Raw genomic sequence first — 27,623 nt, 5'->3', positions numbered from 1 at the left:
CATTTATTGCTGAAATTAATGGTAAGCATCCAAAAATTAAGTTTAAAAAGGAACTAGAGCAAGACAACTCATTGAATTTTCTAGATTTAACAATCACTAAAGTAAACAACAGGCATCAGTTCAAAATTTACCGTAAGCCTACACATACCGATATAGTTATCCCGGCTTCTTCCACGCATCCGTGGCAGCATAAGTTGGCTGCTTTTCATTGTTATGTGCATAGAATGTTGACTGTGCCTCTTTCTGATGAACACTATCAGATTGAATTAAATAATATTTATCACTTAGCAGTTTCGAATGGTTACGATAAGTCTGTTGTGGATGGTATCATCAGGAAAAAGCGGAATAGTATGGTCAACACTATGTTGTATGCGGCACGATCCTCTGAACCGATTAAGAAATATAAAGCGAGCATAACTTATGTTGGCAAGTTGTCTGATGCAATTTACAAAATTTTGAAGTCTAACGACATTCCTGTGGCCTTTAAGACAAATAATACTTTGCACTCGAAGCTTTGCAATGGCAAAGATAAGATCGAGAATGGGAAAAAGTCTGGAGTTTATAAGCTTACCTGTGACGATTGCAATAAAGTGTATGTGGGGCAAACGGGCCGTAGTTTCACTACTAGGTATAAAGAGCATGTTGCGTCATATAGACATAACCATCCAGAGAAGTCCAATTTTGCAAAGCACTTATTAGATACAGGTCACACTTTATCTGAGAATCATTCTTTTGATATTTTACATGTTTGCGAAAAGGGATTGCGTTTGGGTGTTCTGGAACAACTGGAAATAATTAGGTACAACAATAGGGGCATGATTCTTAACGAACAATTGAATGTTGCGTCATCGCCGTTATTACGAATTTTTCCATCTCACTCACACTTGCACGGTAGGGGGAGTGGTCAGGGTATAAATATGGCCGACCATTCTAGACAGGTCATTCCGTTGCCGGGCGTCAGACCGTCAACAACTCCTGAGGATGCCTCGTAGAGAGGCGAAACACGTGTCGAGGTTTATTCTTTTGGTGGTGGTTTGTTATATTTATTTGCGTATTTATTTTTGCGGTGGGAGGGTGGGAATATTAATTGCATGTAAAAATACGCAAGTAAGTATAACGGGTTAGCACTGATTGACTAGCACGTTATCTTTTCGCGGATTAGCAAAGTAATATTTTGGTTTTAATTAGTATGGATTTCCGCAAAGTAACGCCTGATTCTATTCACTATCTGGAGATACTGTTGAACGATTTCCACAGGATATGACTTAGAGATCCAATTCACATCTAATAGATATCTTACTCTGTCTAACGTAAAAGTGACATTGGTTGCCCGAATTGCGCTGCAAAAGAGAACTAGTTGATATCTAAACTATAACGTATCTAGAATGGATCTAGTACGTGTCGTCTCTTGTGAATATCTTGAAGTTCGAATACGGCAGTATGTGTACGTCATCTCGCTAATTTCTTCAAGTTTGGTGGAACATTTCACCCCCATATGTACTTCTAACTTCGCTAAACATAATTAAGTGAAGAACTAATGTCTGTCACGCACTATACCAGAGTTTAGCTACAAGAAGTCGAATTACGGTTAGATGACAGTCATGTTAATTAAAGATGATAACTGGAGTTTGTTATAGATAACAGTTAATTATAACCGTCCGTGAAATAGGCAGCCCGTTTATAATTATGGTATACATCAATCATGGTTGATTTATTGGGTCAATGTCTATTAATTACTGTGGATATTGATCAATTATCGTTGCGTAATACAATATAGCTATCATCAAGTTACGCTGAAACTGATGATTAGAGCATTTCCCTTGTCAAAACTTAAGTTATCCTTTGACTAGTATATCATGTTAACCATATTTTCCGTAACAGAGTCTCTGTGCGTGAAATCTAGGAATTATCATACTATTTTAGTTCTTAATAAAAATTACCAATTTAGTTGACGCAAGTCGACGTGGAAATCTAGCCATCCAAAGCCAAGAATATAAGAATAAATCCAGATCCAGCTGCTAAAAAAGTACCGAAAACCATTTTGCGACGGCCTGCGAATTTCCCGTACGATGTGAAATCAGTTTAACACTATTTCTTGTTGCGTAGTATTTGTTATTTAGTTTTTGAGCTTATTAGGCACTAACATTCTAAGGTTTACACATTGAATACACCGTGTTGCTTTCTAAGCTTATCCTGCTCCTGACACTTTGTGGTCTTGCAAAACTTTTTGCCATATGTTTGTATTTATTTACTATTTAAGCCGATAATCTTAGTTATGTCTCAGGTATTAATTAACCCTAAAAATGATTAAATTGTATAGGTACTTACAGTATCGTTTTCAGTACCGGCGTTTGCTTTAACAGCCTATCATTTTCAAAGGATCCTTGAATGGGAAACAATCAGCACTAGTGAACTGTTGTCCGTCGAAGCACCACACCGTGATTTGTTTAGCAAATGTTTCATTAAAGTTTCATGGTGTTGGGGTGCGGGGGGATGAAGTGAGCGGGGGTTGCCGGCGGCCTGCGGGCGTCGGGCGTCGGCGCCACCTGTCGCTGCGCGGGGGTGGTGGCGGCGCGCGCTGTTCGCTCGAGAAAGGCTCGCTGGCGACTGAGCAGCGAGCGAGCGGGCCCGGCCCGGGCACGTGGGCCGCCGCCCAGGTGCACTCCTCGCCCCGCGCCCGCCGCCGACGCACACTCGCCCCCCGCTTGCACCCTGCACCCAGACTGCACGCGACGTCACCTTATTAAAATGCAGCCCTTACCCCCAGACAATTACCTATCCCAGTAAAAAGTTAGCCGCCCCGTCATAACGTCTGTAACTTTATTTCGTAATGTACAAAGTGGTTCTGCCATTAATCATAAACGATACTTGTCATTTGTGTGCGCCATTATTTTATAATGGGTTTCCTATACAGCCTCTTTTGCAAATATAACTACATATAATTGTTGCATACTTTCACTTTGAATGATTATTGCTTTCATTGTTAACTACTAGAGTAACTAATTAATTTTCGGCCTATACCAACATTAATTGGATTTCTTTCATAACACGACCTTAATCAACGTTGAATTCCCCATTACAAGCGCTTCGCAATTCCTTTTTTGTGTGATAGGTACTCTATTCCATTAGTAGCGCGGGAATTGAATTCATATTTCGTTCCGCCTACAGTAAACTTCCTGGAAATTAACGGTTTTATTGTAGGCATCCTTTGTACGCCACTAAACGTACATTAGCAAAAAACGTTTCCACAAAGTCAGCGGTTGTGTATTACTAATTATTTATTAACTTCGTTCTAGATTGTGCTACGCGGTCGTAGCAGGTGCTACGCGGTCGTAGCAGGTGCTACGAACTCGCTTTAGCTTTGTCCTTTGTTAAAAGACTAAGCGCAGTTGTGATTGTATAAATTTAATATGAAAAAAAAAACAGCGCAATGGTTTAAAGGAATCATTACACAATCTCATTTAGATTGTATGTGAGCACTACTTTGAGGCCGGTCTTGTCTAGTTTTCTGTTTATTCTGGTTACGCCGCAATTAAATGCACAAACGTTGGCGCGTGGCTAGACTGGCTATTCGCGTAATTCATAACAGAGCAAAAACCATCATGAAATGTTATCACGCAGTAACATGTGTTAGGAGGTTTTGTCATAATTTAATCGACAAAGCAATACAACACGGCTATACACTTGTACAGCTACTTGAGCTACACCACGACAGTACGAGAGCTAGGTGTCGCTGTCACTTAGCTTGTATAATTGCGTAAGTCTGCAAAAATGCAATAAGACCTTTTCGCATGACTTTGTGTCTGGCTAGGTTAGGTTAGGTTATTCGACTTAACCCTTAAGTCCGTAGCGGCAACATACTTGCCATCATACTTAAAACAAAAACTCATCTCTACATTCAGAATTATGGTTCGAAATCGAATGACTAGAAAGGCATGTCAAATGGTTAAAGGGTTAAGACATGTGATATATAATTATACAATTGATAATGTCACAGGCAAACTAACGACTATTATGACGTTAAAAGGTTGAAATGAAAATTTTGTTTATTTCTTTACAATGGTTGAGTACATTGATGCAATATATAGACGTTATTTATGAAAGTAAATTACATGTAGCTACTCGGGACAGTTGTTTCGAAACAAAATTACGCTTGAAACTTTACACCGCACCGTAATATCCAGGGCAGCGCGGTCATCAGAGCAGCAGAGTAAAACGAGACTACATACACTCACCACGGCGCTAATGCGCTATCAATAAACATTACGGCAAAACAACGAAAGTGCTTCTAACGTGCCTTCCCTACCTTACGTGAAGGTAGCTTGGCGTACATTCATTGTGCAGTGAGTGCAATCAGAAGACTTTTTGAAAAATCGTAGTGCTTTTATAGATCATAACGCGCTTGCCAAATATATGAATAGCTCCTCAAGCCTTTCTGTAGTAACTTGTTGTTAATTGATTCGAAACTAAACTAAACAACTTTCGCTCAATAGAAAAAAAAACTAAATTCTAAAATGCACCATTAAAATGCTTCAATGAAAATTGCTTCTAAAACTTTTTTTTTATCAAACTTAATCGATTACTCTTTTTGCAAAATGATTAAAAAAAATTATCGTGAAAAAAAAACATAACTATATTTTTATTTCTTTCTTCTGGACGACATAGCTATAGGTACATATCTACAATTGGTTGAAAAAAAACATGAAACTGTTATTTTATGTGAGCGATTCTGTACCTATAGTAGATCGATCATCCAATGCACCAGAGAACTTAATTGAAGCATATCATGTAACAAAACCAATAACTTTGAACCCGAGACTGCAGTCAATGTAACTAACTATAAAGGCCCCAGTACACAGTGGCTAACGATGGGCCATGCCAAGCCACTGCGATGGGCGACTGTATGAACACCACAGGCCAGGCTACGCAGCTACGTCACGGTTTCTTTTCAGTGTCAAAAAAACGACAACTTCCCGATTGCGCACCACGATCTAGCCAACTGATAGCCTTTCGCCGACTGATACCTGTGACTGTGTAACTGAGTGATGGTCGTCCGCCATTGTATGTATGTTGTAGGCCGATCGTAAGATCAGGCAGATCGTAATGTTCCTGTGTAATGTTTTGACGATAGTCACATTAAACCAATACATAGGTAGGATAGGTTCGTTAGGTTGCTTCAGATGCCCGAAGGGCAAACTGCCCACAAATAGGAGCCCCGCGTAGCGGGGCTCCGTCGACTCAGGGAACGAGTCAAAGATTTTCACGTTTCACGATATGCCTAGGAATTTCGCGATATGCCTGATCTTATGATCGGCCGCCGACATGTATACCATTACCCCCTGTACACAATAGCGATATGGCTTATCATGGACCATCCTTGACCACTTCACTGTGTACTGGGGCCTTAACAACAAACTATGCTAAAGCACTTTACTTCCAGTATATATTGTACTATATGAAGTGGTCATTTTTCAGTGTCTTAAATAATAGTAACCATTTTTCTTCCAGAGCAGAATTCGTCATTGATCGGCGACAACTCAATTTTGTGAAGAACATAGACTGTATCTGATTGACTGATGGCTGACATACATCGATGCGTTGTATTTTGCGGAGTCGCCGTTTTTATTTACAAGCCTTTATTAACCTATAATGTTTGCAGGTTAAGACGTGTGGCGTGGGAAGTACAGTCACCACACGGGATTGTTAAGCCATTTAGGGTTCTTGCTAAATTGGAAATTCTATATCGTAAGTATTGAACGACCAATTTAGCTAGGACCCTAATGGCGCAACAATCGCGGAGCGTTGGTACGAGCACCTACTGCTTCTTGTGAACAGACTCATCTAATCGTTGAAATGACAATTAAATGTACTTACCTAGTATTTAATCGTAAATTCATTTCCCTTAGTTCCACCGTAATCGAAACCCATCAACATTTATATAACGGACCAAATCTTGTTTCGGTAAACTGATGTCGTATGCATAGGTTGTAAGTGGGTTGTAACTTGTAAATTGATGTCCGGGTTGTAACTTGTAATTCAATCAGCTAAGATACAATTGCGTTACAATAACAACAATGTAGATATAAGGGAATATAGTTTGTAATATTACGCCGGTACACGATTCAAACTACTTTGTCCAAAATATACGGCCGTATTCGAACACAGCTTATAAGATGTCACAGCGATACAATACCGATCTGACACTGACACTTTTTGGTTGAAGAAATGTCACTTTTGACACTGACCGATCGGTATCGTATCACTGTGACATATTATAAACATGGTTCGAATTGGGCCGATTGTTTCCATAACCCATAGACTAGGAATCCTCTAGACGGAGTTTAGAGCAATTATTTCATGCAACCGATGCTGCCAAAAATGCGGGGGTGCGCGGGACGAGGTTAGCGAGATCCCGTGCCGTGATTGGTCCGTTCAAACGACGAACGAGTTCACGGACGTCACACAAAGACACTTTCGACTCGAACATGGAGTAAATTTACCGTATGCGTGGCAGAGGGGGTAGCGCGACTATGCTCAGTCTAGAGGATGTTTTGTCTGTGCCATAACCCAACAGCATTTTTGTCATAGAAAATTATACATTTAACTATTAACAGAATGCTTAAGGTAACATTCCATTTCTGACCGCAGCTGCACTACTCCTCCGACACGTCGATGTTATTGTCAATTTCCATAGTAAAATGAATGACAGTAACGACGCAACTAGGGTTTGCACGACGGATCCGAAATGTATGGGAAGATCCGCGGATCCGGATCCAGATCCGGATAATTTCATACATTTTGGATCCGGATTGCAAACCCACTCGCAACAGTAGTGCAGCTGTCGTTGGAAATGGACTGTCACCTTTAGTAAGCGTATAGACTCGGTCCAAGCTAACTTTGCACAGGCTATGTGATTACACGGTATATGGTCACCATAAACGTCAAAGCTGTACAACTTAATTCTCAATAAGTTAACTTTGTTAATTACCTAAAGATTAACGATCTTTGTCGTTCTAGTGCTCAGCTATGCAATCTAGAGTTGAATAAGCGGGTCTAGTTTGGTTCCATTATTCATCCCGTCGTTAAGTTGCAGATCTTACCTACAACTTAGCGATTTATGGCATCGATTAGTATTCTGCAGGTGCCTGTGCATTAGTTCAACATCCAATCTACTCGGAACCGTCAATAGTACAATTACATCCTCTACTTTCAAAGCCAGTAAGGGAGTGTGAGAAGTGATGCTAAATTTAGTACCTACCACCTAAAATTAGATTGACTATCCGGTAACTGAACCGGGCCAATGTAAATCTGCCATGTCCCAGCGGACGTATATGTATGTGCCAACCGCCGCCTGACCCGTTCGTGCAACTAAACTACACCCATATCTCATTCGCTTAAGTTTTATGTCTTATCAGCGTCCGACTCTCTCGAACTTTTTCCAGTTCCACAAGAAATGTTTTCAAAGATCGACGAGAATATTTTATGAAATATGCAAAAACGCGGGAAATCTGTTAATAAATTGATTCAGCCCGATGGTACGAATACGAAGCTATTTAGCACATTGCGTGATCAGAATGTAATTTTCATTCGAGGTTTACGATAAACAACCCTCGATAATTCTTTTCACATAGCTTAGGTATAATATTTTGTAGGTACCTTTACGGCTACCACCGGTTTGACAGTGATATATTCGCTAGCGTGTGCGTAACTTAACTTGCATCCCGCTCTTACTCGCACATTAGTGCGAGCGAGATGTATAGAAAGTAGGAGGACGTTAGCGAATCGAATATGTTAGTTTGACACTGCTAAGGCAGTCGTGGTGTGTTGAAGGCTACTAAGGATATTCCAAAACGATAACGTACAGGTACGAATATCAGTGCACTAAAAACCTCGATGCAAGCTGAGCAAACTTGATGCGATATATGTTCGTTTTTATTGTGACCAGGGCAATGGAGGTTATGAAATATATGTTGGTTGCTAACGGGTATTGCGGACAAAAAACAACATTGACCGCGATAAAACGTTGCGTATGAGCTTGTGGTCTCGTCCGTCACATCACGTACCGCTGTAACTATTTACACGTTCACGTCAGCAACCTGTCTGTCGAATGAAAACGCAATTAGGGTTATTTAATTAATTCTATACATATCTCTGATGCTTTTATGCACTGACAGTAGTCAGGTAAGTCCAATTTTACGATTCCAAGTTATAAATAGCAATAAATGGCTGTTTTCATCACAAAATTAAAATACAAAACTTTTAAATAGCGCCATACCTTCAACAATACAATATAGAGACAAGTGTCTTCTATTTAGGTTACTAGCCTCTGCTTTTACTTAGGTTTACATTTTATGTAGTTTTGAAGAAGGTGTACCTAAAGAAAGTAAGTTTTTTTAGCAGATTTTAGTACTTCGGTGATTGTAGCATTACCTATAGGTATCCTTAAGAAACAATTTAAAAAAATCAGAAATTCTACTACTACTACAACTATTACTACTACTAATTACTAGTACTACTAGTACTACTAGTTACTAATTACAACAAAATAGTTAAAAATTAGTTTTTAATTGCCTAATCATTTTAAAACAGCCTAAATTTTGTTATAATTAGTACCATAAGTGCACAAACATAAAGTCTTAATTCACAATTTGCCCCGCGGATTCCTATATCTGCTCATGAACAAATTAAGAGGAACGCAAAAAAAGAGGTTTAATTACTGGATTACAGCACCTAAAGTAATTTCAAATTTTGTAATTAAGTAAACTTATTTTTGTGCGTTCCTCTTAATGTGTTCGTTAGTGTATTAAAAAGGATTTTCATCTTTATCATTTCTGAAGATACATTGTCATAACTTCATATTCATAACATAACAATGTCACAAGCAAGCCCACGTAATCTATTTCCATTCCCCTTACGTGTGTTGTGAAGAACGTGCTTAACGGATTATGGAAATTGCTGCACTCTATATAGTGTGTAACCTCCGTGTGTAAGTGCACGGTATCTTACGGGTTGTTAAAGGAAACCATTAAAAGAGCATTTCTGCCACCTCAATCTGTGGTAAGTACATTTATTCAAGAATAAATTGAATTGTTTGCTTTATGAAAACTAGCTATACTATTTATTTATTATTAATTATTAATTATTATTATTACATTCTCCGGTGCAGTCCGGTCCAGTGCAGACGAATAGCATAAAAGACGTGTGATAAGGTCATTTAGACAACGAGTCTAGTGAGACGTTCGCATTGCCGGGAAATCCCGTGGGAATAATACAATGAAATGGTCGCCAACGTATCCGTATCACGAACAGACGTAGAAAAAAGCGATGTGTTTCACTTTTCCTTTTATTTATTTTTTTAAGGAGAACCCGCAAATATTTATGTATATTTTGAATAAGTGTAAAAAATACTACCAAGTTTAAAACTTTTCCATAATATTGATATTTAAATATTTTTTTTGCAATAAAATAATTTTCTAATTAATCAGTTTCCTGCTATGCTAATTTATGATAATTGGTTATTTTTATTAAGTCCAGTAGTAGCCACACTAATAAACCTATATTACGCAATGTAGGACACGCAGGTCAAAATCTACATGACCTTTCACACTAATTTTGCATTTTATTCTTAACCAGGATCATTCGGGCTATTGAGCGTCAAGGGGGCTTGAACTAATTACCCGTCAATCATTCGTGCAAATATGTGAACCACACTCGCGAATTGTTATGCGCATATTTTTTTTTACATTGATAGATACTTTTGAAGGGGTTTTATTTTACTTCCCGCCCAACATAAGAGCGGTAATCCGCCGCAGCTAGGGTTTGCACGACGGATCCGAAATGTATGGGAAGATCCGCGGATCCGGATCCAGATCCGGATAATTTCATACATTTCTGATCCGGATTGCAAACTAGCCGCAGCGCAAGTAGCTCGAATAGGCAAGTCCGATAGAGAGGCAGATGACGATTTTGTTGTTTTTGTTGGTAGGCCCTCAGATACCACTGACTATCATATCATAAAACAAAGTAATAATTGTAACTTGAACAGAAAATTTATTTATTTAATTATAATTGCTTACAGTATGTATGCTTACATATTCACTGACTAGGGAATGCAAATCGGTTATTTTCGGTTATTTTTTGTATGGAAATTATCGGTTATTAACCGAAACCGCGGTTATTTCCATACAAAAAATAACCGATTTGCATTCCCTATCACTGACGCAAGCAGTAAATTGTACCGAAAACGCATAAATACATAAGTTTGCGTGCGTTCACTGGCTTTTGGTATTCATATTTGTACAACTCTCATATTGACTGATGTTGATGACCTACTAAACTAAATACAACACTACAATTATAAATTGTAATCACTCCACGTTTACAACACAATAAACTAATTACACATACTAATCCCGATGACAAGTGCGTTAACTTCTGCTCTTTGCGAATAAATAACAACATGTGACGCGCCTTTAATTCCACAGATAGATTAGGGCTCGAAATATGTTAACCGCGCGATTTACCCCGCCATCTGTCAGCATTATTATTAGTGCCTCCGCCGCCGCACTCCTATTCCTTTATATCCTACGCTTACCTGCTGAACATTTTCAATTGAACCACTGCGACCTTTTTGTTACGATTCTCTAGGGCACGTGTACTGGTTTACTCTGAGGCTAACCGTCGCTTTCCGCCGGCAAATGACGAGAATAACAGTTTTGTAACAAGGCCAAGTCACACTGGCAAGAAATGTTGATCCTGAACTTTTTACCTTCTTGAATTTATTTTCTTTTTTTAAGGATTAGCTCCCGAAATAAATCGAAAAATGTAGGTTCCTGCTTTAATATTTTGTGCTTACACGAAAGTTAAATCACCGTGTATTAAATAAGTTCACTCTAAACAAGTTATTGATATCGATGTATTTTGTTTTTTACGATTTTTTTGTTATGTCAGTCTTATGAATCAATCAATTTTAATTACAAGTAGGTACAGTCAAAGAATGTAATTTCGTACCTTGTCACAGTGACGATCTATATGAAAGTCACTGGGGACCTCATACTGATGATGACGCTCTCCTGACCGATTTCGGCCATAGCGACTGGCAATTTTTAACTCGTGCTATTAGAGTGTAGCTGATCCACTTTCTGGTGCGCCCTTAGGTGGCCCTATCTTCTTGCTAAATACTGGAGCTTTTGGGCACGTCAGCGGACCTCCTATATAGTTGTAGGGAATTGAGGTTGGCGGCCGAGCCTTAAGCTCATCTTGTTTTCTGTCGAGCTTACTGCAGCGTTCAGTCTCAAAATGGCTAACTCGATCATGAATGAGGCGCCGCCATTCGGGCCGCTGCGCTGCGCCTTCCGCTCCCAGACAGAGGGCTCTTGTTTTACTATTGTCACTGTGGCAAAGTACGAAATGGTACTGAAATTAAATTCCTTGACCGTACCAAATAAAACGTTTAAAACCACCTTTATAATATCAAAGTAATCGTAAAGAACAGCATTTCAAAATACCTACTTACTTACTCAAGTCATAAGCTACGGTTTAGACATTTGATTTAGAGAATTTACGTTTCTGAATAGTTCAGATCCACTAGATAGCTAGTGGCACTGCATGGGTTTACTAAAATTTTATATTCCACATTATTCCATTTTCATTGGTTCACGTATTTGCGATATCGCTGCGGATGACTGCGAATAAAAGTTCCATGAAAAAATGCTGACACAAAATCCGGGGCGTTTTCCGTTTTTAACAATTCAGTTCAGTGTCATATGCCGGCGGTGATCGAACAATAGACGAAATGCTTGCAATACACATACAAACTCGATATTATTTAACCGTAGATGTTGGCAATGTTTAAAGTAAATACAAATAAAAGACAATAGGTGCGATCGTGATCTTGTGGACCCTGCACACTGGTATCGATTATGCAGTTTATTTTTTACTAGACATGAAAATTAGAGTTAGACCGAGATAAGTCTGCAACGATTTTGATAGCACACGCAGTACGTACAAGTGTTATTTATACGTCATACTTAATTTCATATAAGTTTGGCCCCGGTCAGCCTATTGTGACAGAACGGTAACTATGAAACCCTACACTGATCATGGTATGACATGCTCTTGGCCGGTTTTTTACTTTTGGATAATTTTAATATGAACATTACGAAGCAGACGAAATGATTCGCCTGGGGCTTTGAGTGGTTACATTTAATATTCAGTAGTGGTGCAGCTTGCATTTCCTTAGCTATTGACCACTACATCCTTTGTAAACCATATTCAGGCTTATGCCATGCTCGAAAACGTCTCAAACAACTTACCTATTTACTCCGGAATGCAGGGCAGTCGTCTCGTCAGTGGCCGTCGTGCAGTCACAAAATGACAAACGAAAGAGAAAGAGGTAGAGTGACAAAATGTCACTCTACTCTTTAGGTACTTCTGAAAGCTACGGATACGACAACATCTAATCGTAAAATATTACATGGAGAACGTAAAGTTCAATTACAAACTAAAGAAGGCTTTATTTTGAAACAATCTCGAGACATTCCAAGTTAAAAGAATGGTGATTGTGGATAAACCTTTACCCGTGTACACAAACCAAACGACAAAAAACTTTTGTAAAATAAAAAAAGTACGTCGTCCATTAGTTACTTTGGCCTAGCAACAAATATTTTTCAGCAGAGGGGCACGCAATGAAGATACAAAAAACATAATTTTCAAATAATCGCATTTCCTATTCAATGCTATAAAATGTCTCGAGGCATCTACGTCTTGGTTAATGTGGTCACTGAATATGTATTCAGAATTTCGGTGTTTAACATAATACTAAGAACTGATGCCGGGCCATTTGCATACTTTATAATCAAATAATGAACAACGGAGCGAGCACGATGTCAGCGAACTGCACTACAATGTAAACATGTTAACTATTTCAGGAAATAAATAGGTAGAGAAGCAGAGCTCAGAGCTAAATGTAAAACGCGAGCCTCTATGCGCGGCGCTATGTGGGGTTGTTCTATAAATTAGAGCAAGTATGTTCGGTGAAAGTATTGCTATTTTTAGTGAACTGTAACATATTAAAGAACTATATAGTAACCTACGTCAGAGAATCAAAGTGGCCATTATTGCTCTTAATGTTGTCAGACTGTATGAATTGATAACATCTAATGCAGAACCGAAAACTGTCGAAGTAAGCTTCTTTTAGAGTACAGACCGCCTCTTGGCAAACAAAGTATTATAGGTCATCTTCACTTCAATTCTCGGTCAGATAGCAAGATGACCTACCAAAATGAGCTGCCATATTGGGGTGCCATAGGTATTCTGATAAGCTAACTTCATAGTGTTAACCTTTATTTATTTATTTTATTTATTCAGAACACATACAGTCATATACAAGATACATAAGTCAGAGGTGCGTAATACGCACATAAATCTTATTACTGAAAAGACCTGGAGGTTCATAAAATATATATGTAACTAAAAAAAGAAATACAACAGGTACAAGCATAAGCCTAAAGTAGGATACATACAACCTCATTAATACTTACAGTAAAAATTCGGAATAATAATAATAATTACCGCGAGGGTCAAGAAAGAAATATAGAATTTTGAAATTGCGTAGTATAGAAAAATAGATAAAAATCGAGGAACATTAGCTATCAAATTAAAATCTCAGAGAGTAGGTAATTACAGCCATAATATTTTTTCCTTTAATAAAGATTTTCCTTTGTGCGGTTCAAATAAGCTTATAATTTCTACTTCTCCAAGAGTCTTAAATACCAAGGAAATTTAAGTAATTTAACATAATAATAACTTAACCTTGTCCGATTAACATTAGCCACTTCATTACGTAATGCAAATATAACTTGATATGAGCATTGGTTTTAATTCGATCCGGCCCAATAGCAATAAGCAGACGTGTAAATATGCACGGACGGTTATCGTTTGAATGAACGTTCAACTTCCCCGTGGGAAATTTTTCAACGTTAACAATAACCCAGTAGTTTACTACACGTGAAAAGTTCGACCACATTTCTACCTTATTCTCGAGTTCGCATTTGATTCAATAAAAGTGATATTAAAAGGATACTGGTTTGTGAGCGCGACGGACTGAGTTTTAATTGGAATTATTTCCAATTAACCTCATTATATGTACGGGACGGTCTATTAATTAGTAGTGGATTTTGATTAAATATTACAATCAGAACACCGGCGCTTATCTGATCACACGCAGCATGAACATAAGTGAAAATTACAGTTGTAGATATTAGTAGGTACTAGGTACCTCTATAATAATGGCCGCAGATTAAGCTAACGTCGAGCTTAATAGTCCGCTCGGCCGCTTTTACTCGCATATTACCTACTCTCATTCACTGTAAAATATAAGTTTGCAAACTAGTTAAATACTAGATATTTGCTATATATGCATGAAATAACTAATTAGGTATTTTGTTAACATTACCTTTTAATTTAATCCATCCAAAAAATGATCAAGTACGTTACTGTAAACCACACAAAATGGCTAAGCGAGTGAAAGCGGAAAATGTATTGTATGGTAATTAGGTGGAATTAAATTCAAAGTAATTTTTGTACCCGTGATATAAAATCATAAGGGTCACGACGAATATACCCAACTACTTCGCTGTCATAAACAACTTCGCTCGGACGATAAAACCGTGCAAAAACCTAGTGAAAATGAAAAGAGCGGAAGTCATTTTGTTCTGCTTAAATTAATGTTATGAACATTATTAAATCCTTAGCCATGTTTTGTAGTAGATACAAAACATGGGTAATGGGCTCGACTACGAAGTTATTAGGTATTTTACATTTTGTAGTTGCAAGAATTTTCGTTGCATTTTCTTGTGTGTACCTACAGTAGCGTACATAAAGTATTATTACATACTTTTTAGGTTATTTCGGTTTAAATTTTTTATTCCAATTAATTTACCTATATTTATTGTGGTCCGGGGCGTTGACAGTAGGTACTCACCTGTGAGCTGAGTTGAACAGTGAGTTTCTATACTTAGTTCGTTTTTTTAGCATTAGAAAAAAGGTAAACAATCTTGACTTGTCTTTTTATTAAAAAACACTTTTGAAAAATAAGGCACGGCAAATATGTAACAATTATTTACAGTATTTAAATTATTTTGCTTTCATAAGTAGGTACCTAATAGTTACCGATTTTTAAAAACCGTTTTTCAATTAAAAGAGACGTCAAGATCGCGCAGTCTTTTTCTATACTGAATTAAAAAAGTGTGGCGAGTCTGGAGTTGTTCGACCTTTAAAGATTTCATCATGTACCGGCCCGATTCGTACTTTAAGATACGTCAAATATTACGTCATTCATTCATTCTTTTAAAATTATGGCTTCAACCCATTGGGGCTATTTCGCCAGTGTCAAGGTCGTAGTAGCAGGGTAAAACGATTGAAATTGTACGGTTAGTACAAGACAGTGTACGGTGATTTAGCTCTTGTAAAGCGATAGCGGGCTTTACAAGAAACACGTGGACAACCGGCCGTTGACTCCAAAATGATGGTTAAACGTGCTTCAAGATAAATTCTCCATTCACTGCACACTACCACATTAGTTAACTGTATAATAGGCTATCGATATTACACTTTAAACAATATTAATGAGCAAAAAACAAAGCAATTGATCCCGACGCGTGCCATCAAGATGGCGCTCGAAACGGAAGTCAAATATTACGTCTCTATACGATATGGATTAGATATGTATATGTCAGTGTCAAAAGTGACGTTTCTTCAAACAAAAGCGTCACTTTTAACACTGACATATCTAATCCATATCGTATCTAGTTCGTACTATTTGACGTATCTTAAAGTTCGACAGTTCGAGATAAAATATGTCCCAGCATCTCTTTCGATACCGTTCTGCTGGAATTTCAGTTATCTGTGACCACGGTCGATGGAACCTGTCGGCTGATAGAAAGGTAGGTACCTAAAGTAATTAATTTTTATATACATAATGAAGGCCTTAATTCTTCTACAGTTCAATTCTGTCCATTGTGTAACGAAAATTACATAGGCATATAACTTTTGTCAAAGGAATTTATTAAAAAGTAAAAGAATTAATTTCCTTAACTTATTTCCTTGGTTTTAGGTAGGTACCTCTAATTTATGGTTGTCAATTCGTTTTTATTTTCTACTATCAAAAATCTTTATTACATTAATTAGGTTTTCATGATGCGAGATGACATGACGAGACATAGATGCCTAGTTAGATAACATACAATATGATGCATGTTAATAATTTGTTTGGTATTTAATTATCTTAAATAACGTCATCACGTTTTAGGTTATTAATATTAAGAGCACAAAATCATAATAAATGTAAAAGATTTAAGTAGGTATTTTAACCATCCAGCCAAAAGCTTTACTGTTAAACAAAAAATTTAAAAAACAGCCTTCGCTTGTAAAATATTGTAGCATTTTACTACGCGTTTATTATGGACGCTTTAATCCAGGCTTTATCACTTTTATGATTGTCGACTGACCTCGGTATAAATAGAATAAACCTTCACTGCATATTTCTAAAAGGTAAAGGTAGGCATGTTTTGTGAAAAAGTAATTTAAAAACTTCTTACATCTATATATACATATAATAAAGCTGAAGAGGGTCGAAAGTCTCTACATGGAAGATATTTGAAAAAAAGTTGGCTGGGGATACTTAGAATTGATAACAGAACACGTTCCAACAGTTTTTAGAATTTTTGTCTGTTTGTCTGTTTATCTGTTTATCTGTTTGTCTGTTTATTTGAACGCGCATCATGTGAAAACGGCTGAACGGATTTTGATGAAAACTTTACTAATCTGTCGAGAAAATCCCCGGCCAGGTTATAAGGCTATATAGGCTATAAATCAACCCTTAAAAGGGGGGGTAGCCACAACACTTGATTGACTTAAGTTTGCCCCTGAATCGTATGGCGCTACTTAGGAAGGAGGGGCAAACTTTTTTCAAATATGTGCTAACACTATAGAGTACCCTGGTAAACTAACAGATGGCGCTGAATTTAATACGATGTGACATAAATAAACCACCGCGGAAGGATTTTTCCAATATAACTCTAAGCTTAGAAGACCCCTCTTCTAAAATATCAATCAATCGTACGGATATCAACAAATTTAATTGAATAATTGTGTTGATTTAATAATACAACAAAATTAAACGACAGTAAATTAATTGCCCCTCATTGCACAGTGCCATCTTTTGGGGAGCTGAGTAAACATTAAGTAACCAAGAAAACTAAAAATGAGTTTACATAGTTGCGTATAGGTAGTGGTAAAATAAACACACATCAACACGCGTATAATTGCATAAAATTATTTATTTTCTCCGTCATGAATTATACCTAATCGTAATTATATCGCATCCATATCAAATCCATATTCATACGTATCGCCTCCTTAAGCACTTAATAATGGCCACGAAGGTGGGTACTTTGAAAAAAAAACATTGACCTCTGTCATTTGCAGTGCCGGATTAACCCTTTTAAGCAAAATAAGCACTTGCTTAGGGCACCATGTCTAGGGGGCACCAAAAATTATTGAAAAATTTACGCGTTCGCTTCGCTCGCGTTTTCAATAACTTTCTAAAATATGATAAATGTGACATTCGGTTGGCGACTGCAGCAGCATTACTCTGCTGCAACATTACTGCTGCAGCACTGTCAATTTTCGTAATAAAATGATGTGACTGATTTCCACACTAAAAGTAAAAATGTACAACTGTCTATCAAATTGCGTTTTTTTATATCGAAAAATTTTCGAGCTCGCTTCGCTCGCGTATTCAATAACTTTCTAACATATGATAAAGGTGACATTCAATTTTCGTGATATAATGATGTGACTGATTTCCATACTAAAAGTAAAAATGTACAATTGTCTATCGAATTGCGTTTTTTTATATCGAAAAATTGTCGCGCTCGCTTCGCTCGCGTTTTCAGTAACTTTCTAAGATATGATAAAGGTGACATTCGGGTGGCGACTGCAGCAGCATTAGGTACTCTGTTGCAACGTTACTGCTGCGGCACTGTCAATTTTCGTGATAAAATGATGTGACTGATTTCGGTACAAAAAGTAAAAATGTAAAACTATCTATCAAAATGCGTTTTTTATATCGAAAAATTTTCGCGCTCGCTTCGCTCGCGTTTTCAATAACTTTCTAACATATGATAAAGGTGACATTCAATTTTCGTGATATAATGATTTGACTGATTTCCATACTAAAAGTAAAAATGTACAACTGTCTATCGAATTGCGTTTTTTATATCGAAAAATTGTCGCGCTCGCTTTGCTCGCGTTTTCAATAACTTTCTAAGATATGATAAAGGTGACATTCGGGTGGCGACTGCAGCAGCATTAGGTACTCTGTTGCAACGTTACTGCTGCGGCACTGTCAATTTTCGTGATAAATGATGTGACTGATTTCCTTACTAAAAGTAAAAATGCACAACTGTCTATCAAATTGCGTTTTATTATATCGAAAAATTTTCGCGCTCGCTTCGCTCGAGTTTACAATTACTTTCTACAATATGATAAAGGTGGCATTCGGGTGGGGACTGTAGCAGCAATAGAAAATCAAACGAACTTACCTGTAAGTGACGTTCGATGATTATTAAACGAGGTAATTCGCCTGAGAGATTACACTAAGTTTACATGTAGTAGCACGAAGATAGTGCTGCCATCGTACACCCTTTTAGAGCAACTATTAAAAAAAAAACAAATTTTATTTATACCCTGTGGCGGGTACTTCATAATCTCATACACTTTTGGTACCCGGAGCCCATCGTCAACTCATACATAATATATTTCGTGAGGAAATAGGGCAACTACAGAACTAGTTCTGTATAGGGTCCGGGTGGGCGTGTAATCTCTCAGGCGAATTACCTCGTTTAATAATCATCGAACGTCACTTACAGGTAAGTTCGTTTGATTTTCTATTAAACTCAGTAATTCGCCTTTCGAGATTACACTAAGTTTACATGTAGATGTTTAAAGCTTCACGAAATATTTAGGAAAACTGAAATAAACAAAGTATGAAATCAACTTATTATGTACTATATTTCAGTTCTAACAAATCGTTTACATTGCGGTTTTTCTTAGAAAATAACCATATTTAGATGTTAATTAATGCATAATGAATAATCAACTAGTATAATACCTATTTTATTAAGTATTATGTTGAGGTCATACTGCAAAGAGACCGGGCGAACGACTCTGACGTATCAGGTAATACTTCCCTGTTATAAAATTTAGCAAAGGATGCCGAGTTACCTGTCCATCCTGCGGTTCTTTTTATAACATCTATGCTTTCGCCAAGCTTGTTGGCAGCAGACGTAGATGCATGCCTGGTGCTGTGAGAGCTGAATACTGAGGTGTCGATCCCGCTCTCCTGCAGTGTGGCCTTGATCCAGCGACTCAGTGATTGAGAACATACATTTCTATATGGCTTCCTTAAGCTAATGAATAAAAACTCACAATCTGTTTGCCTTTTATCGGCAGTAGTTTTTAGATATTGTTCTAAAGTTCTAGCCGGACAAATAGAAGGCCTTTCGTCGAAGTAAGGAAGAATCAGTAAAGGTTGTGACCTACCAACCGCAGAAGTTTTTATTTTATCAGAGATTTTGATTACAAATTTCTCACCATTATATTGTTGTATGTTAGACACTCGAATCAAAGAAAGGGTCTGTACGCGATGCGCTGTGGTCAATGCTAGTAATGTTGCTAGCTTTTTGGATAATAAATCAAACGGCAAGCTTTCGTTCGGATAATGATTACTTAGGAAATCTAAAACTACCGCTGGGTTCCAAGTAGAATTATACCTTGGAAGGGGAGTTCTCAATTTATACACTCCCTTCATGAATCGTTTTATCTTTAAATCGTTCATAAGTCCAGAACCTACTATAAGACTTATAGCTGATTTCGCTGAATTAATTGAACCGTATTTATTATCTTGATTATAAAGTCTTACTAAAAATCTTAATATATCCTTAACGGACGCATCATAAAGATTGACGTTAATTTCTTGGCAATAACAAAACCATTTTTTAATACATGGTTCATACTGACTAATTGTATTGTCCGTCAGCGAGGCTAACATCACGTCCACGGCTTCGGGAGGAGCGCCCTGCCTCAGGAACGCCGTCCGGATAAGACAGCGGCCACCAGGGTAAGGTTCCGCTGAAGTTTGTGTTCGGCCCTGTAAGGCGAATGCAATAAAATAGCCTCTGGAGGAAATACCAAGCTATTTGAAACTTGTAGTTTCTTAAAAAGTGGAAACCACGGCTGTGTGTGCCATAAAGGTACAACCACAATACCCTCCGCTTTATTATTTACTATTTTCTGGAGTACATTTAATATCATTGAAAATGGTGGAAAAGCATAGAAGATTATTCCAAGACAATGTAAAAGCATCAACTTTGAATGCGTCTGGGTCTTTATGCCATGATACAAATTTCACACATTTTTTATTTAGACGACTTGCAAACAAGTCGATTTCTGGTCGTCTAAATGTCTCACAAATCAGATTATAGGCTTCATCAGCGAGCTCCCACTCAACATCTGCATGAACTCGGCGAGATTCGGCATCGGCAATCAAATTCTCAGTGGAGCTTATGTAAGACGCAAAGATATATATGCGTCTTTCTTCGCACCACTGCCAAATCTTACGGCTTAGTGCATTCAGATGCGGAAACTGAATGCCTCCAAACCGGTTTATGTATGCTATTGCCGTAGTATTATCAATACGCAAAAGTATCTCGCAATCCGTGAATTTACTGGCAAAAATTTTTAGACCAAAAAATGCAGCTGTCAGTTCCAAAAAGTTAATATGCTCATTTAACTCTTCTTTTGACCACTGACCACTCGCTGTTTGATCCGAGCAACTAATGCCCCAGCCCGTACGAGATGCGTCTGAAAAAATCTCTAGCCGGTAATCGCCTGACCTTATCGGGTTGTTACACTTTTCAATATTACGTAACCACCAATTAAAATCGCCACTAAGATGATTTGGTATTGACATGAATTGATTATAATCATCATTATCTTTTAGACAAAGGTATTTTTGTCGTTCGAACATTTTTGTATAAACCCACCCGTACTGAACGGCTGGGCATACAGACACTAGCAAACCAACTAAATGTGCAAAATCTCGAACTTTGCACCTTTTCATGTTAGAAAACCGTATTATCTCACGCTTAATTTTTAATTTTTTATCTTTCGGAATGCTAATTGTTAATGCATTGGAGTTAAAAACGAAACCTAGGAAAGTAATGCTTCGACTAGGTGTACCGTCACTTTTTTCTAAGTTTATTACAAAGCCAAGCGATTCCAATAAGTCTTTGGTTTGTTTGAAATTTTGTTTGCATTCGTAAGGGCTGGAACCAAAAAGACATATATCGTCTAAATAAATTACAGAAAATAACCCTTGTTTTCGTAAATACTCCACAACCGGACGCATAAGTTTTGTGAATACGTATGGCGCTAAATTCAAGCCAAAGCACAGTACTTGAAATTCATACAAACGCCCTAACCATTGAAATCGTAAGTATTTTCTGTAGTCTTCACTTCACTTACTTATTGAAAAATAAGCATTCTGAAGGTCCAATGTACACATATAAGTGTCTTTAGATAAAAGACGCATCAAAGTCCTGTAATCCTCAATTTTGAAGTGTGGTGTAGGAATAAACTTATTCAATTGCTTCAAATTTAGGATAAATCTATTCTGGCCATTACTTTTCTTAATTAGAAAAATGCTTGATAAGAATTGACCCTCGCATGGCTCGCACTGTCGAACAGCGCCTATATTTATGAGTTTAGTAATTTCATTATTCATTTCTAACTTATGCTGAGCCGACTGTGGTTTATTTACAGGTATCTGTGACTGGACGATATCAATGTCAACTGGCAAGCGTAAGCCTCTGACCCAAGATAAAACTACCGGGTCATTAGTTACGCGTTGCCAATTATGGTAATAAAACTGTAGTGTACCCGCCTGCGACTCGCTGCTTAGCGCCGACTGGCGGTCGGCTTGCTGCTCCGCGGGCGAGGGTCGCGGCGCGCGCTGCCGCGCGGCGTCGCTGCCGGCTGCCTGCGCCCACCAGCCGTCGAGCTCGTCCGCGCGTACGCGCGCCGAGGTGCCGGCGGTGGCGGGCCCCGCCAGTTTAAAGCCCTCGAAGGTACCGCTTCAGCCGGTCTGCTCTTAGGTGGAGGCTTCGGTTTCGTTGAGGCGGGTCTCATCTCCGCGCCAGTCTTCGTTATCGCCTTCATAGATTTCAGTTTCTCTGAAAGATCCGTACCAAAAAGGAATTTATCTCGTTTCAGGTCCTTTATATTGTCTTTGACGTCTTTGCTAAGACAAGCTTGCAAGAAGTTCCTTCTAGCTGAAGTCTCTTCGTAATGTATATGGCATAACAAGCGGCCTGCATCGCTGAGTAGCTTCAAACTTTCTTTATTTTCTGTGGCGTCGGAATGATTTTCTAAATTCGACGACATTAAGTCGGCTATACATGTCATGACGCAAGCCATACTTCTCTGCTTTTCTGATAAAATAATGTCTCTCTTAAGCGCGTTTTCGTTGACCGCCGCTTTGATTTCAGGGTTTATTATAGGACTCTGCAGTAACGTCAGATTCTCAGGAATGTCGTGACCGGAAATAATTTCCTTTTTGACATCCTCCTTTAAACCATTGATTAGTATATCGGACCATCGGTTAGCAATATCCTTGTGCACAGCCTTGCTAAATATTTCTTCTTTAGCAGGTTCGTCACCTAGAATATTCAAAATACTCGGATCTAACTCCGGCGATGTTTCCAGCTGAGGATCCAGGACTGGAGATGGTTGGTTTTCCTCTTGGGGTCCTGAAAAAACCGACACAAAATGTCTAAGTAAAAATAAATCACATGTGCAAGCCTAGAAACAGTTTTTCAAACTGCTTTATTGCCAGACTTTGTAATAGGTAAGTCGATTGTATTCTGGATACACTGGAGTAAACTTTTGATATCATCAGTAGCTGTCTCGCGGACTCTTGCGACTGCGCATCGAGGTGGCAAACCTATATACTACGATACAACCTTACAGATCGATCTGAAGTATATTTTAGGTTAGTATGTAGCCTTACAGGCACAACTTTAGCCACTAATGTTTACCAGTAAAATAAAAATACGCCGAATAAACAAGCATACGTAGCAGTGCATAAAAAAGTACGTAGCTACACTCTTGTGAACAATAAGTAGGTAGACACCTACGTCAAGATCGTATAGGTTCCCCGCCGATAGGGGGCGCGTGCGCACGCTCGAGCCAAGGTCAAGCGCGCCTGCGTTACCTACGTACCTACAAAACCACGCGTAATATAAAAGAAACATAAGTATATAGTACCTTCGGTTTGCGGCACCTCCTGCTCGGAAACATGATCCACGCCAAGCTCGTTTACCACTTCCTCATCGTACTGGTCTGCATCCGACGACACCGAACTCCCCGACTCCGAATCCGACGACTCCTCTCGGCGTTCCCGTCGCACTTTTTTCATTTTCTGCTCCAACTTCTTTATTTTCCGTGCATAGTATTCTTCATCATCCCTAAACTTACGTTTTCCCATGGTAAAACACACGAATTACAGCCAAATATTCGAATTAAAACACTTAGCACGGGAATAGCGTATACGATGGCGGCGACACAAAACGTGTATGAGATTATGAAGTACCCGCCACAGGGTATAAATAAAATTTGTTTTTTTTTTTAATAGTTGCTCTAAAAGGGTGTACGATGGCAGCACTATCTTCGTGCTACTACATGTAAACTTAGTGTAATCTCGAAAGGCGAATTACTGAGTTTAATACTCTGTTGCAACGTTACTGCTGCAGCACTGTCAATTTTCGTGATTAAATGATGTGACTGATTTCCATACTAAAAGTAAAAATGTACAACTGTCTATCAAATTGCGTTTTTATATCGAAACATTTTCGCGCTCGCTTCGCTCGCGTTTTCAATTACATTATAGGATGTTGGTTATAATCTCTAAGTTTAAATCACGTGTAAATTTTTAATAAGGGCGAAATAACTATTGATTTTGGAGTGTAGTTTTATTTAGTGGTACCTAACTGTAAAATATTTTATCTGGACTACAGTCCTCTTGTTGATGCTAGAGTCTAGCATATCCATCTGTCAACTTTACTTCAAGTTCCGCCTCCAGGGGAGAGGGAGAGAAATTAGGATTAGAAATTAGCTGCTTACTGACACAGACCGAATTCCACGCGGGCGGAGCCGCGGGCACAGCTAGTTGATTAAATAAAACACATATTTTACAAAGAGAAAAAGAAAGGATTCATGAACAAATATGGTGAATTGCTCCCATTTACGCTGTGATAGAGACTATCGGCAAAATAAGTAGCACGCATGGTCTAATAAAACATGGTCTTCCATTCCCAGAGTGACACGCGATTACGTCACAATAACATTGCCACTTTATTTCAACATAACATGTTACATGGGTACATTATACCTATGGTTAATAAGTTAAAATATTTCTTTATAATTTTATAATTTTCATTTATATGTATTTTAGCTTAAATTTTACAATAACACGTCATTTTTAATTACTCGTTAGCAATATCTTCCGATTCACGAAAGAAATTTCAGACTTTCGGGCAATTCTGTTTATACTACTGGCAACACAGGATAGCGCTGTGGACATTTGACAATTCGGATCTAGATAACTTCATGCCCTGACCGTCATCCTTGTCGAACGCGTAATACTATACAGTTATATTTTATCTGGACTACAGTCCTCTAGCACGGCGGTCGGCAACCTGCGGCCCGCGGGCCGCATGCGGCTCGTGAAACTGTCACTTGCGGCCTGCCGCGAGCCTCTCTGGCTATGTAATATTGAGAAACTACAATGTCTGATAAAGTCATAAATATTAACAAAGTGCGGCCCGCGTCAACTTACTCATCGTTAACTACGCTACTAAAATTACGCAAAAAAAGGTTGCCGATCGCTGCTCTAGCATATCCATCTGTCAACTTTACTTCAAGTTCCGCCTCCAGGGGAGAGGGAGAGAAATTAGGATTAGAAATTAGCCGCTTACTGACACAGACCGAATTCCACGCGGGCGGAGCCGCGGGCACAGCTAGTTTGATAAATAAATTTTAGTAGTCTGTTTCATAAAAACACTTCACTTGAGCAGACCTTCACCATCTTAGTTTCTATATTTATAGGTAACTAATTCCTAGCTGGCTACGAAATCCTAAAAATACGAACCCTCTTATGCTCGAAGCTGGATTCGAACCAGCTACTTCAACAATCGTACTTAATACCCTAATCTGGAGTCCTAGTCAAGATGTCCATCGTTTGCGCCGTAGTGAATGAAACGCTAATGTCTCTCTGTCGCACTAATATCGAAAAGTGATAGAGAGACATTAGCGTTTCGTTCGCTACGGCGCAAACGATTGGTATCTTGGCTAGGCCCCTTGATGCTCATGTTGTATTATAAATTAGTACCGTGACCGATCTGAAAAGATATTGATAAAAGTGGCTACCCAGTTTTCATTCGCTTTGCTTATTTACATATTTACGAGTATATGGAAATAATTTATAATCTTAGTAGACTGGCTTTGTATCTCATTCCTAGATAATTCATTAAACCACGATGCAAAACTAAGAAGCCTCTTAAACTGGTCGAGTGAGCTAGTGCAGCGGTAATTACTTGTACGTAATACCGTAACTACCGTAAGTCACGGCCGGTCTAACAAGACGGTAACTCCGAGTGAGCTCGAGCTATTCACAATGCATGGCCGAGACAAGGCTTATTGACCGAGCGTTAGCGAAGGTCTACGTTTCAGCTTGGGCAATGCTTTTTTATGTCCGGATGTTCTCCTCTACAGGCACAGAATAAATAATAGTACCTACTAGGTACAGAAGACTCACTCTCTAACAAAACGCGTCTGTTACGATCAGGACAGATATGGCCGCTAGGTGGCAACAGCGCCACGCGCGGCTTATGGCTAGCCACCAAAATTGGTGTGGAACGGATGTACTTTTAGCTACATGTAGCAAAGCGACGAAATCGCGGAGAGAGCCACGCCTGCTACAGGTCGCAATTCTCAGCTCCGTTTCTCGTGTAGCCGTTTTGTGAGCATGTTTGGAAGTTAGATAGAATTTTTCTGTCGTTTCGATTTTGAAAATGTTACATTGTGGTTACCTGTGTTGAGATCAAATTATACTAGGAACGAGCAACGCGTTGTTCAACATTTGTGAGATAGCAGTAACTGGTAGTAACGCTTGACAACGCCAACAATGAACCGGATGCACCGGAATGTGGATAGATACTTCTCGTGAAGTCGTGAATTCCTGTTTTTAGATTCAAGCCTTCTACAATTTCAAAGGGCTGAGGGCACATTATTCTATTTGTTCTATGTATGTATAAATACAAATGTAATTCCAACTCAATACGTATGTAAATATGTGATTGTCAAAGCGAAGTCACAAGTATTTTTAAATGGGTTAATATGACATGGTTCCGTTCATCCGAGTGAATCCTACTCGGATATCCTATGAATACATTTTGAAATTGTAACCTATTTATGTGTAAGCACATACGTAATACATAAATAAATATTTATAATGTAAGTAAATAATACAAACTTAATACTTAAGCATACCTTATGAAATAAAAGGGTTAGTATCATATGGTCAAAAACGCAAGTGGTCTCAGCGTCAACTCACCTAAAAATCATTTGGGCAAATTTGCAGAGTAGTCTAAAACGTAAGCGGTCCATGAAGCAACTCGTCACAAAATGATTTCGTCTACTGTCGTATTATCAAATCGTCTTACATGCATATGGTCTAAATAGCTGGTCGCCGACAAAGCAATTCGTCTAAAATGTACGTGGTCTAAATAGCATGTCGCCCAAGAAGCAACTCGTCTTAATGGAATGACACTTATTGAAAAGCTGTCAAGTGATGACTCCAATATGCTATTCAAGTGTCCGACGAGTAAGACGAGTTGTTTTATCGATCAGTTACTTTTTAACCTATTTGTGAATTGGTCTAGATGATCCTAAGGCAAGTAGCTAAAGTGACTAGTTACATATCGGACAAACCGCTTATTTATCGGGTTGATTTTAGACGAGTTGCTTTATAGGCTGCTTACGTTTTAGACTATCTGCCAATTTGCCCAAACGATTTTTAGGTGACTTGACGCTGTAGACGACCTGCGTTTTTGACCATATGATACTAACCCAAATGAAATAAGGTTGTAGTATAACATGGATGTAAGTAAAAAGAGGTAGATATGGTACCAGGCGCACGATCGTGAGCCATCAAATATAGGTTCCGGAACCTATATTTAGTTAGTCCTATGGGTGACGCCAACCTGTCAAGTTGTCAAAATCGTTGGATCAAATTTTAGTTTTGTCAACTATGAACGTCACACGTCTACATAAATAAAAGGTCATTGTAGTATAATCCATGTTTACTACTGAATGAACAAAAGCCGGGTCGGGTGTCATTTTCAGCAGACCAAAGCCAAACGAAATATTCTCTCAATCCTCATGCACAACTCCAATATTACCGTGTGCCGAAGTCGTGGAAAATAGCTTTTTCGTTGCATGCC

At 38.4% G+C, this 27,623-nt stretch overlaps 2 protein-coding genes across 3 annotated transcripts in view; both read right to left on the bottom strand.

The window, feature by feature from the left end:
• Window positions 1-2,775, bottom strand: part of LOC134791448 (uncharacterized) — a 53,354-nt gene extending 50,579 nt beyond the window's left edge. For both annotated transcript variants that reach the window (XM_063762469.1, XM_063762470.1), the window contains exon 1: window positions 2,329-2,775. The gene's annotated coding sequence lies outside the window, so the exon portion shown is untranslated. The remainder of the gene's footprint in view (window positions 1-2,328) is intronic.
• Window positions 2,776-21,652: 18,877 nt separating this feature from the next.
• LOC134791560 (uncharacterized) lies at window positions 21,653-23,421 on the bottom strand. Its single transcript, XM_063762609.1, has 2 exons — window positions 23,389-23,421; window positions 21,653-22,923 (listed from the first exon to the last, which is right to left on the bottom strand). Exons 1-2 carry the CDS (start codon window positions 23,419-23,421, stop codon window positions 22,021-22,023), a joined length of 936 nt encoding a protein of 311 aa, XP_063618679.1. The 3' UTR covers window positions 21,653-22,020.
• Window positions 23,422-27,623: the final 4,202 nt, after the last annotated feature.

Source organism: Cydia splendana, chromosome 6, assembly GCF_910591565.1.
Source record: "Cydia splendana chromosome 6, ilCydSple1.2, whole genome shotgun sequence".
NCBI classification, from domain to species: domain Eukaryota; kingdom Metazoa; phylum Arthropoda; class Insecta; order Lepidoptera; family Tortricidae; genus Cydia; species Cydia splendana.
Note: the sequence above shows the minus strand (reverse complement) of the source record. Positions and strands in the feature narration are given on the sequence as shown.